The sequence below is a fragment of the Vespula pensylvanica genome, chromosome 9 (assembly GCF_014466175.1).
Source record: "Vespula pensylvanica isolate Volc-1 chromosome 9, ASM1446617v1, whole genome shotgun sequence".
NCBI lineage: Eukaryota > Metazoa > Arthropoda > Insecta > Hymenoptera > Vespidae > Vespula > Vespula pensylvanica.
Window position 1 is genome coordinate 7,006,742 of NC_057693.1, and position 12,628 is coordinate 7,019,369.

At 28.2% G+C, this 12,628-nt stretch overlaps 2 protein-coding genes across 5 annotated transcripts; one reads left to right on the plus strand and one right to left on the minus strand.

Moving 5' to 3' along the window:
* The first annotated feature begins 882 nt into the window (after positions 1-882).
* On the plus strand, positions 883-5,330 carry LOC122631584 (lanC-like protein 2). 3 transcript variants are annotated; one of them, XM_043817464.1, is made up of 10 exons: positions 883-1,095; positions 1,173-1,352; positions 1,450-1,601; positions 1,674-1,821; positions 1,920-2,060; positions 2,138-2,320; positions 2,453-2,599; positions 2,724-2,826; positions 2,908-3,117; positions 4,054-4,319. In XM_043817464.1, exons 1-9 carry the CDS (start codon positions 1,009-1,011, stop codon positions 2,982-2,984), a joined length of 1,218 nt encoding a protein of 405 aa, XP_043673399.1. In that variant the 5' UTR covers positions 883-1,008; the 3' UTR covers positions 2,985-3,117; positions 4,054-4,319. The 3 variants fall into 3 exon arrangements, with proteins under 3 accessions (XP_043673399.1, XP_043673398.1, XP_043673400.1); XM_043817463.1 differs by lacking the exon at positions 4,054-4,319 and adding an exon at positions 3,313-3,838; XM_043817465.1 differs by lacking the exons at positions 883-1,095; positions 1,173-1,352; positions 1,450-1,601; ... (3 more) ...; positions 2,453-2,599; positions 2,724-2,826 and adding an exon at positions 4,879-5,330 and having other exon boundaries at positions 2,978-3,117; positions 4,054-4,320.
* A 546-nt stretch (positions 5,331-5,876) lies between these two features.
* On the minus strand, positions 5,877-12,146 carry LOC122631583 (FACT complex subunit spt16). 2 transcript variants are annotated; one of them, XM_043817461.1, is made up of 21 exons: positions 11,983-12,145; positions 11,779-11,880; positions 11,587-11,691; positions 11,242-11,406; positions 11,007-11,159; positions 10,779-10,925; positions 10,442-10,708; positions 10,036-10,371; positions 9,571-9,940; positions 9,290-9,488; positions 8,801-9,182; positions 8,547-8,729; positions 8,358-8,489; positions 8,074-8,243; positions 7,804-7,987; positions 7,644-7,722; positions 7,391-7,559; positions 7,213-7,299; positions 7,010-7,075; positions 6,809-6,934; positions 5,877-6,718 (listed from the first exon to the last, which is right to left on the minus strand). In XM_043817461.1, exons 2-21 carry the CDS (start codon positions 11,845-11,847, stop codon positions 6,712-6,714), a joined length of 3,396 nt encoding a protein of 1,131 aa, XP_043673396.1. In that variant the 5' UTR covers positions 11,848-11,880; positions 11,983-12,145; the 3' UTR covers positions 5,877-6,711. The 2 variants fall into 2 exon arrangements, with proteins under 2 accessions (XP_043673396.1, XP_043673397.1); XM_043817462.1 differs by lacking the exon at positions 7,010-7,075 and having other exon boundaries at positions 11,983-12,146.
* Positions 12,147-12,628: the final 482 nt, after the last annotated feature.

Here is a 12,628-nt window from a genome sequence, read left to right on the forward strand (position 1 = left end):
ACCGTTAGTCCGTGGGTCTCCAACTGCAGCAACCTCCACGCGGTGGGACCTGGGACGGTAGTACTTGGAATATATTAAAATCTAATATAATGTAAGTACTACCGTGCGAATGGCTGCTTATTTCAGTTAAATTCCAAAATCTTTTCACTCTAATTGTAACTAAACATTAAAATACATTTTTCATATCTGATAATATCGCTATTAATAAATAAAATTCTAAAATAATTTTTTAAAATGACAGAAAATTTGTAATTTTTTTTATTGTTCTTATATATTCTTATTGGTTTTGTTTTTATTATCACTTATTCTCATTTACTTTACTTAAATAAATCGGTTCTCTAGATACAGCAACCTCTACGGGATGAAGTCTGGATCGATACTACTTTTAATATAGTAGAATAAGTTTCCAATACTGCCGAGCTAATAGCTATGTATAATTATTTTATATTGCTAATAATATTTAAAATATTAAAGTTAAACGAGTTAAATAAATAAATTAATTAAATATATTAAAATTCTGTGGACAAATGAATATAAAGTATATAAGTTCGTGACTAAGTTTAAGGTTTTATCTATTATTTGGTGAAAAATAATAATTGAATATATTACATAGTAATTTTATTAAAATTTACATTTAATGTACTTATAGATGGGATGATTTTATAATTATTTAAACAATATACAATGTACTCGTAGTACGATGTGGTAATATTATACAATAGTGTTTGCTATTATAATAGAATATTTTTTTATACGCTAACTCGATTGTTAGATTATGTTCGATTAATATATAATTTATACAAGCTTATACATTCATACAATAGTACGAGAGTTTCCCTACTGCGCCTATAGTTCATATTTTAACCGTACTGTCGCTAAAATCGTATACGCTATAAAGGAGAAATGGTGAACAATCTTAAACATAATATTTTCAAAGGAAGTGGGTAAAATTGAAAGACTCGCAAGAAATTCTGTATTTTAATCCAACTTATAGCCGGTAAAACTATAATGGATACTTCCCGAAATTATAAAAATCCTTTTCAAGATTATTCAAATTCATCTTGTCTTACCATATTGAACCCTGAAGAAAATACTGTAATAAACAAATTTTATAATCATGCTTAGTAATGATAATAAAAACGCAATGGACATTTATTATTATTGATTTACAGATAACAAACAATTTTAAAATTTTGCTAATTACAAATACCAAGAAATTGTTACAAAAATTAGAAGAAAATAAAAATGATTGGACTTATCATGACGATCATTCTATTTATACAGGAAGTGCTGGCATAGCAAATATGTTTCAACTTTATGCTGACTATTTCAATGAACCAGTATATTTCTCTGTATGTTATATTTTATAATTACCGAAAAACAATATCTTTATTCATTTAATATTACCCTTTTAATAGCAAAAATTCATGTTTGTCTTTTTTTTTTTAGAAAGCAATAGAATTATTACAAAACTGTATCAAAAAATTTAAATGGAAAAGGGAAATAACTTTTTTAACTGGCTTATCAGGGCCATTAGCACTTGGAGCAGTTATATTTCATAAATACGGAAATAAAAATGATTCACAAAATGCAATATCTAAGTATGTATAATATTGAGCATCTAAAACAAATTATTATATACATATATTTTAATAAAGTGATATTGTTTTTAGATTGATATCTTTATCAACCCATGTTATAAATGAACATAGTGATATACCAGATGAACTGCTTTATGGCAGGGCTGGATATCTTTTCTCTCTTCTTTATATAAATTCAAATATATCTCCACCTCCTATAGAAAGTGATATTATCAAACAGGTAATGTACCACAATTCTTTTTATATTTTTTAATTACTTATATATATGAAATAATACTGCTATAAATATTTACTTTGATATCACAAAATTTTCATTAGGTTATCTCTAGTATAATAAAATCTGGAAATATATACTCTACATCGAGACATTGCAAGTCTCCATTAATGTATTCATGGCACGATACAGAATATCTTGGTGCAGCTCATGGTCTGGCTGGTATTCTCTACATACTCTTACAAGTATACTACACTGAAGATGATATTAGTTATAATTTTATTTATCATTTACTATATTTTATTCTGCTCCTTTTTGGTAGGCTCGAGATTATTTACATGAAGGACAACTGAAAAATTATATATTACCAGCTTTGTATTACCTTCAAGATCTAAAATATCCATCAGGAAATTTTCCTTCTTCGATAGGAAGTAATACAGATAGATTAATACATTGGTGTCATGGAGCTCCAGGAATGACTATGTTATTTTGCCTTGCTTATGAGGTCCTTACATATATATCTCAGATAATTTATATAGAAAGAAATATACTTTAGAAATTACTTTAATTTATATAGAAAGAAATATAATTATATAGAAGAAATAATTTTTTAATTTAATTATATTTCTAATCACAGATATATAAGGATAAGAAATTTTTAGAAACTGCTATACAATGTGGAGAAGTAATTTGGGCAAGGGGTTTGTTGAAAAAAGGATATGGAATATGTCATGGGGTTTCTGGAAATGCATATACGTTTCTACATCTGTATCAACAAACAAAGGTTTCTACAATAATTAATTTTTAATTTCTTATATATAGAATATCCGAAATATCTTTAATATCAGCTATCAGTATTTTACTTATTATAATCATATTTAATAAAAAATGAAAATATTTTTTCTCAGGATCTAAAATATCTATATAGAGCTTGTAAATATGCAGAATGGTGCTTTAATTATGGAGTAAATCAAAATAGAATTCCTGACAGACCATTTTCTTTGTTTGAAGGTATGTAGTAGATTTTTAGTTTTTAAATAACTGACACGCACACACATGTACTAACAGTCTTCTGTATATGTATTATTTCAGGTCTTGCTGGTGTGATTTATTTTCTTATAGATATGCAACAGCCAAATATGGCCAAATTTCCAGCATATACTTTATAAAGTTATAGCATTTTTGGATTATCATATTTATTACAACACAATCTTCTATGTGACTACTTTTAAAAAGAAAGCATTTTATAATAAAGCTTTCTATTTAAAATTGGATGAGATAGTACCGCAAATTGTTCTCAAGGTATACTAATTTTGATGTATAATTATTAATTATTCATTGATATAAATGATCACACACATATATTCACATAATTTTTTAGTAGCTACTGAATATATTTTCCTCCAAATGACAATATATTTTTCTCAAAATGATAAATTATCGAAATCTTTTATATTCATCGTAAAACATACTGTATATTATTTTAATATGTTGCAGTGCATTCATTATTGAAATTGCTTGTACTTTATACTTGTTATACTATAGAACCCTTATGAAAAAATCCATGAAAGAGAGAAAACATGATGATATATTATGGATATAAACAAGATTCGTATAAAACAAATTTATTTAAATTATTTATTATATTGTTAAATTATGTAATACATAACATAACATAATACACACACATACGCATACATACATAGTTTAAATATATTTAAATTAAATATTTTCTTTTTGAAAAGATTAAAATTACAACATAACAAAAATTCTTTCTTTTATATACTCCGTGACGATTGAAGAGTAATCGAATGAAAGTCTAAAATGTGAGTTGTCTCCGTCTTCTTTCGTTGCGTCACTTTCTACTTCGTCCAAATAATACACTCTTCCAATGTGTATATATATATATATACACAACTACATAAAAGTACAGTATATATATCATAACAAGTAGCAATGCAAGAATAAACTTCGACTTTTGATAGATTTGTAAAAACTTTAAAAAATAAATTTAATAAAAATATATTCATTCATTTATTTAAAAAGAAAATGATTTAAAAAAGTAAATTGATATTTTACAATTTATCATAGGAACAAGTACTAATTATAAATAATTACTTAACTACATATTTTTGGTATCATATAATATATTATTATCAAAATATTTGCATTATATTTTTGTATGTATATTACAACATCAAAATGGAAATATATTTTTTTTCTTATTAAATAATTAAGGAAATAGGCATTGAGATGTATAAAAGCTGACCGATTTTGCTATAAAAGCGCAATGTTCTTAAGATTCGAAATAGTTAGAATGGGTTGATCCGGTTTTAAATCAAAGATTAAAACGTTCATTTCTCATTAACCATTGATGGGAGTGGCGTTCACCTGTTTTACCTGAGGCTTCAAGTATATAAGGCACCTTCTACCATCGCTCCGCTTAGTTTCGCTCATCTGGAATCGTTCGTGAAACAGCATTTTGCTTCAACGTAAATACCAACCGTGAGTGTGCATTATGTTGTGATAAAATATCATTGGTTTTTTTTTATGATGTTATATTTTATACTTCTTTTTCTGAATAGAGCATGGTAAACTTTCCTTTTCGTAATATATTTAGATTATCTTTGAAACTTAAAATAATGTTTCTTTTTACAAATAATATACATTCAAGTTTAATACGAGATTTATTGTTCTCTCTTATAAGTTTCTACTTAAAAAAAAATTATTATGAATTAAATAAGTCTAATATATTATATTTTTTTATTTTATTAAGAAATTTTTGCACTTCCGAACTTCAAGTAACGTATGTTAATTTCAACGTATATCGTAATATAAAATAATAATTTATTGGTAAATATACACCGGGTATGATATAATTAGAAACAAAAAAGAATTTTTTTCAATTTATTTAACGATTCAAAAAAGAATAAGGATATACATCAAACTTAATATTTATTTATTTTCATTGGATTAAGCATTATATTTAACTATGTTGAAAATGTTAACATATTGCCATGTATAAATATATATTATGAAATATATTTTAATGTTCATTCTCAGATGAGATTTCACAAGACAGCCACGATCCTTCTCGTTGTAATAACGATCGCATCGGCATATCCGCAAAAAGATGGTCAAATCTTCAGTAATGAAGCGATTAGGCAAGCTCAAAACACCTATCTTATTCCCAAGGATGCGACGATACAAAAGGTTCAAGAAGGAATAGAGTTGGCTGCATACGAATCGATTCCTGGAGATCAAAGGATAAATCTTTTTGAAATACTTGGAGAGCACGTACCACCAGAAGTTGTTAACAATCTGCAAACTCAAATTGATCAAATAGGACGAAATTAAAATTTATTATTCAACATTAATGTACTGTCGATTTTCCGTTGTCTTCCTGTACAAAGTACTTATAAAAGTATTTATAAATGAGCGATAAATCATTCTCTCGTGAATTATAATATATTCAGCTTTTACATTTTTATAAATAAACGCAAAAAAATAATCAATGACTGATTTTCATTCATGTGTGTGTATATATATATATATATGTATGTATGATGTATGTATATATTATATATACATATGCTTACTTTTGAAGAACTTTGGGATATTGTAATCAATATAACCACCGTAGAAATGACTTCCCCGTCAGTTTCTTCAGTTATGTATACGATGGTGAAACATCGCGCGGTGAAAGCAGCAATACCACTTGCCAGAGAAGACTTTCACTTATATCCTACATTTACCTTATTAATAGACGGATCTTCTTCAATGGATTTTTGTTGCGTGCCATACTTCGAACTTGAGTGTTTCTTTATGCAAAATATATCGACATTATGTATACACGTGCGCGTGTATACGTATACAAAACACGTGCATAAATATACTTAAAGTGTATATCAACATTATCTAAAGTTTACCTAAAGTATATTAACGATAAATATTTTAACAATGTATCGATGTAAAAAAAATCACTTAAACATATATCAGCGATTTTAAATATTTCATATTTGTATGGAACGTTTATCTTATAGGTGACATTACTTCATTCATTAATGATAAATATCTTATCGTTTATTTCTATCGCAAAGGTACAAATTTCATTAAGCAAAGAAAACTTGAAACTCTCTTTTACTTCTTTTATCTTTCTGAATTTATATCTGAATCCTTGCATACCTGCACATTATAGATAGATCATTTTCTTGCATGAAAACACTTGCTACATTCAACTATATTAAATGTCACATACAACGTACATTGTCTCCCTAATATTATAGAGAGGTATATATATTTCACTATGTCAAAAAATAAAAATTACATATTGGATCAGCCAAGGAAGATGGAAACAAAAAAAAACTAAAAAAAAAGTAAATGAACTACATGAATCAAAATATTGGCTGCAAAATTACTATTTACACAAAATAATCTCAAAATATGCTTACAATAATATACAATAGTAACATGACAACAGTAAAGAAAAATAATTAGGGAACACAAAATAGTACTGTAATTATTATTTGTAGGTCGAAAATGATAATACCAATAGTTTAGGTACGATGTATACATATCTGACTGTATATGTTTATTAGAGGTAAAAACTATACTTTTATGTACAATTGTTGACCAATAACAAAAACTTGTTTGCATATAACTTTACATCAATTGGCTTTCATTATACTGTTGCTGTTGTATATGTTGGATTCAACATCAGCACGTATACATGTATTTGAACACCTTAAAAAGGTGTTTTCAATGCAAGAAAATGTACTATCTCTATAGGCATACTGTCTACTTTCCAAACCAGAGATGATAAAGCTTCACTTAAGTCCAACACGTATGTGAGTTCATACAAGTGTCATATTTTCAACACACAATCCCCTTCCAGATTCACTTCCTATAATAAATTTTAATAAATAATTAGAATGATAAATTAAATCACCTAGTATTAATTGTCATGTAAATTTTTATCTTCACAAATACTTACTTAGATTTTTTGGACCCCCTATCACTTCTGTCCATACTGTCTTCGCGTGACCGCTTTTTACTGTTAGAAGAAGAATGCGATGACTTGTGTTTATCATGTTTATCATGCTTGTCACTTTTTCTGGGGCTATGTGACAAAAAGTAAAAAATAAAGCATCATTAGTATAATAATTATGGAACAATTAAAATCGGTGGTAATCACCTGTGTTTAGATGATTTGGAAGGAGAAACTTTCTTGTGTGATCCTCCACTCCGCGATCGATCCGTTCTTTAATTATTAAATTATCAACTCAATATGATCGGAATATGTATATGCGTGTACGCGTGTATGTATATATCATTAGAAAATAACGCAGAATATATATTGTCTATATATATTTCTTATAATACAAAAAACTATTTTACCTGTGTTTATCTGATGATTTTCTATCTTTACTGCTTGATGAACTTTTACTTTTGGAATTGCTAGAACTTTTATGTTTCGAATTGTGCCTAAAAATAATAATAAACACGATATTTTAAAACACATCACATTGCATGTAATACTCTATCAAATTTAATAACAACTTTTTTATTTCCATACCTGTCTTTTGCTGGTGAAGGTGATTGTCTACGACTCGATTTCTTCTTTTTACTTGAATTGTAATCGTCACGATAGCGTCCCTCTCCTCTTTCTTTATCTTCTTCAGCTGCTTCTCGTTCCAGATCTGACCAATCTTTACCAGATTCTTCTGAACTACCCAGTTCTTCCTCTGCAAATGAAATATAAATTAATTATAAAATAATTCTATGCAAATAAATTTTTTTAAAAGAAAATATTTTCTTTCTCGAATTACCTTCACTGTCGGAATGTTCAGATGCTTCTGAATATTCTGAATCGTCATCAGATTCTTCTTCACTGTCTAGATCAGATGGCTAAAAGAAAATTCAAGTTTTTCTTCATAAGATAAATCACTTAATTTTCTTATTAATTATTAATAAATGAGTATCACAAACCTCGTAAGCATCATCTTCTTCTTCTTCTTCGTCTTCTACCTCTTCATTTTCAGCATCACTTTCTGGATCTAAAAATGTCCAACCACCGCTATCGAAAAATCCTTCTGGATCATCCGTTATGGTCTTCATAATTTTTGTCCAATTTAAAGACTGTACACCTTCTGTATATCTAATATCGCAGGAACTAAAAGAAAAAAAAGTATTAATTATTATTAACAACAAATGTATGTGTATCGACAAATATATATGAAATAAATAAAAAAAACTTACTTTAACCATTCTTTGACATGATCCAGCATGTTCATTGGAATGGCATTAACCATAGCAACTTTTCTATGGTAGTCTTTGAAGACAAAAATCATATCAAAATTTTTCAAGTGAAACTGGACTCTTTCAAAGTGAACAAGTTCAACATCTTCCAATGTAATGACAAATGGAGGCTACAATTTAAAATTAATTAAAATTTGATGCGATGGAAACTTTGATGACCAAACATGTTGGAATATAAAAATATATGATAAACGAAAGTAAAATGTAACAGCATAGCATCATACCCATTCTGTGAGATTCACTAAACATCCACTAGTAGGTTGTAAAAGAACAGTACTTCGATATGGAGCACCAGGAAAACCTAATTCTCTAAAAGGTGTATCAAATTCTATTTCCTGTTTTGTCATGCCTTCGACCTATTAAAAATATAGATAAATAATAATTAATATAAATTTTATTCCGTGAAATATTACCTTTTCACAAAAGCTTTTAAAGGCTGTTTTTAGCTTGTGCCTAAGTTCTCTTTCAGATTGTTCTGCAGCAAGATCATCACGATCATGCATATGCTGATGTTTCCCTAAATCTGTGGTAATTTCACCAACTTCTGTGTAAAACTGCACGTCCACATGCTTCTTTTTACCAAACATAATAGCATGCTGAAAATATAAAATATTTATTACAAAAATGTATTCACAGTCAGAGCTATATTAGTATGATTAGTACATACCTTCAAATGAAAATGAAGAAGGATTATCATCTCCCCATCACATGGTTGAAAGAAAGCATTTTTAATATTATTATATAAAATGTCAACTTTATCGCCTCTTACGGAAGTATATCGAAACCCATTAGTATGAGCTTCTAAGCCTCCTGTCATTCTTTTAGTGACAATATTTGGTCGAATATATAAGTCTTTTAGCTTTGGATTACCCTTATTTTGTGAAAGTATTAGTGTATCTTGTTTTACTAAATCCTCCTTTTCCCTTTCTTCTGCTTCTCTATTCTTGAATTTTTTTTGAACTTCTTTAATCAATCTAAATGCTGTATTTAAATTAGACGAGGGAGCAGAAATTTCACCAGGTTCTTTGGTATTTGTACTTCGATATGTTCTAAAAATATTTCAAAATGAGTTACATTCAAAAATAATAATATACTAGCATATATTAATAATTATTATTAGAAGAGTTAAAGTATATATTTATTATATAATACTAACACTTCCTTTACAAAAGTGGCATCAGGTTGTGGGTATGAGCCTCCTTCATTACGACCCATTGTTGCACCAGGATGAAAGAAATTTATTCTAAGATAAGTATAGTCACCCTCAACAGATTGAGAAATGTTCTTGATTGTTGATATGTGAAAAGGTACAGGAATACCAAAAATTGGTAAAATTACAGTTTCGTATTTCTTATCTATAAAAAAAATAACAAATATTAATATTACATCAAGTTTAATAAATTCTTATAGATATAATATAAAATTCATAGATCTTACCAACATATAACTTTAGTTCTTTCACTTCTGGTTCACGTGGCATATGGCTTAAGCTCTTATATGATACAGTTGATTTACGTATTTTTTCTTGTTCTTTTCCTCCAGATTGTTGAGCCAATCGTGCTTTAGCAATTTCATTCAATTGTTGGGCTAACTCTTTTTGATGTTGTTTTCTTTTTTCCTCCGAACTATGTTCTGTTCTTAATTTTGACTCTATAACAGCTGTTCTTTTACCTCTACCCAATATTTCAGCTTTATGTTCATTCTCTTTACCACTGCCTTCTTCTTCTTCTTCTTCATCGTCTTTAACATATATACCTATATTCTTTACTTTTTTCTTTGAAGGTGTTAAATTTGTAGCAGGCTGACCCTAAAGTATGCAAGTACACAATAATTTATTAATATTTATCTCTTGTATACTGAAAGTTTCTGTTTAAAGAAAAACAATGTAATATTAAATATTACCTCATTGACCATAACAGTATCACCAATAAAAAGAGCATACATTTTCCCTTCTTTCTCAGTAGCATCCAGATTTGAAAGATTGCCTAAACCTACATTGATGTTAAATACCATGCCCTTTTTGGCCAACGCATGTGTTTTTGGACCTAACAACAGTGAACTTTCTCTAAACTCAATACCCATTGCAAATCCGAAGTTTTTAGTCAAATGATCCAACATATCAGGTTTCTCATCCTTAACAAATTTTACACCTGTTTCATATACATCACTTAATTTTGTACCAGCAACAAGTTTTTTTAATATTTCTTCTTCTAATTGTAAAAGAAAGTTGTAATTATCCTGCAATAATTCATACATCGGATTTATATGGTGCAACCATATATTCACATTCTAAAATCTTAACTCATACCTCTATTGTCTTTGTAGGATTAACTAATAACGTCCTAACTATATTTGAACAGTAAGATTTGTAACGTGCTCCTAAAGAACAAACGATCACACCAAAATGAAGAGTATTTTTATCACTAACTACACTAAACTTCAAGGAATAATTTCCACCACTCTGTATAATAGCTGGGTAACACATGTCAACTTGAGTTACATCGACTCCGGTAACATATTTTTTATTTGTTATAGCAGTATCCACACCTTCTGCCAGTTTTGAATGTTTAACTTTCTGAAACATTTAAATTTATTAATATATAGACAAATATATATTTTAAAATATAATAAATATAATGGAATACCTTATCAGAATCAATGATTTCCATAATTTGATCTTTAAGGTACTTTGTAAAAACATCAACAGACACCAAACAAGCTTTCTTTATGGTTAAAATCTCACTTTCTTCTTTTGGACACATTACATATGCTGCAGCAGCGCTTACATCAACCTAATTTAATTAAAACCGCAGATAAATTTTAATCTTTTACCTATATAATGCATTGTACAGAAATAGGATAATAAATCATACCGTATCAAAAGATTCAGATCTTAAAGATGCTCTCCATGCATCCATGAAAGCACCTGGATAGTTTTCTTTTGAAAATACACCCAATGTTTTACCTTTCTTACTCTGCTTTACTATCTCGATAAGTTTAGCAAAATTTGCTTTGTCTTCGTCACTCTGAAATATATTCACGGATACAATCATGTTTCCAAATTATTTTATTAAAATTTTAGCCAAATAACAATTAAAAAATGCATACTCTATCTCTAACAAGTAACATAACTGGAGGTACACCTGTATCTTCTATTTTCTGGTTCTCAACTTTTCGTAAGAACTCGATCTTTTTTTTGCTCGCCAAAAAATAAATAACCTCTTCAGCCAGAACCATTATTGTATCTGTAAGCTCGTAACTGAGTAACCATGTCTAGAAACAAGTAAGCAAATAACATAATAATTAAATTATAAATATATATATATATGCAAAAATTAAAAATTTTCATATATATATACATAATTTAAATCATTTGCTTCTAAAAGTGCGATTTATAAAACAATATCTTTATCAAAAATTATTAAATAATAAAAAATAAAATTGTAAACTTACTTGCAATGCTGTAGATTTACTATAAACGATATCCTCGTCTGTACCGACTGCAGAAACAAGACAATCCATTTTACTAAAACTGTCATCAGTACCCGCTTCTCCATCCTAACAAAAAACAAATTTTGTTCTTAAAGCATTTTCATTGTTTGCAGTGTGATTGACTATATAATAAACATGATCTACCGGTCTTACCTTCCATGCAGCGTAAAGACGCTTCATGCGTCGAAAAAACGTTTCTTTGTCAAGAGATACGTTTGCCATATCTTGTTTTCAACTTGCTAAATGTTGCACACGCTGTAACGAAATCAATTCGACATAAAATTACAATGATGGCTTGTAGCGATAACAATGAACAACGAAACATTCAGACAATATTAAATATATAGTTTCTATTACATTTTCTTTCTCATCTCTTGCGAACCCGAAATGCTATTAAATTTCGTCTATCAACGCGGATATGGCGGGATTTATAACCAAACCGCAAAATTACAATCCACGAACTACGAGCCACGCGGCGGGAATAATTTTGTGCGTAGTGTCTGTTTTATAGTTTAGAAAATGTGATGCTATCCCCTCTTTCATATTGTCAACGGTGAAAAACGGTAAAATAACGCCGATTATCAGCCAATCTCATTGGTCGATCGAGGTCGATCTATGATTGGATCTTACTTTCTATGAACTAAAGAACCAATTAGATTCAAGCAAATTTCGATAAAATATTTAAATTTTTTATATTGTATTAAAATTATTAAAAATACAATTATTTATTTTTTTATTTTGTAATACTTTAAAAATGCTTAATCAGAAATGTTGGAAATAAAAATTCGCGTACATTTATATATTGCATTTAATACGTAAGTCATATAAACGATATTGAAAATGATTGGAGAATTTTATCTTTCTTCCAACCAAATTAACCAATGAACGTAGAATTATCATAAGAATCAATCGTGTTAACTATACGTCTATTATTGGAAATAAAGAAAAAATTGACCCACATTATCTAACTTTCGTAAAATGTTACAAGGATACATTAATTCTT

What these genes read in the sequence shown, in the direction of transcription:
- LOC122631584 (XM_043817464.1), top strand. Translation starts at nt 1,009, where the DNA reads ATGGATACTTCCCGAAATTATAAAAATCCTTTTCAAGATTATTCAAAT. An exon ending in ATGAACCAGTATATTTCTCT is followed by an intron (nt 1,353 to 1,449) that starts GTATGTTATATT and finishes TTTTTTTTTTAG; the next exon opens with AAAGCAATAGAATTATTACA. An exon ending in AAAGTGATATTATCAAACAG is followed by an intron (nt 1,822 to 1,919) that starts GTAATGTACCAC and finishes AATTTTCATTAG; the next exon opens with GTTATCTCTAGTATAATAAA.
- LOC122631583 (XM_043817461.1), bottom strand. Translation starts at nt 11,847, where the DNA reads ATGGCAAACGTATCTCTTGACAAAGAAACGTTTTTTCGACGCATGAAG. An exon ending in TGAACATTCCGACAGTGAAG is followed by an intron (nt 7,560 to 7,643) that starts GTAATTCGAGAA and finishes TTTCATTTGCAG; the next exon opens with AGGAAGAACTGGGTAGTTCA. An exon ending in CCTTCACCAGCAAAAGACAG is followed by an intron (nt 7,300 to 7,390) that starts GTATGGAAATAA and finishes TATTATTTTTAG; the next exon opens with GCACAATTCGAAACATAAAA.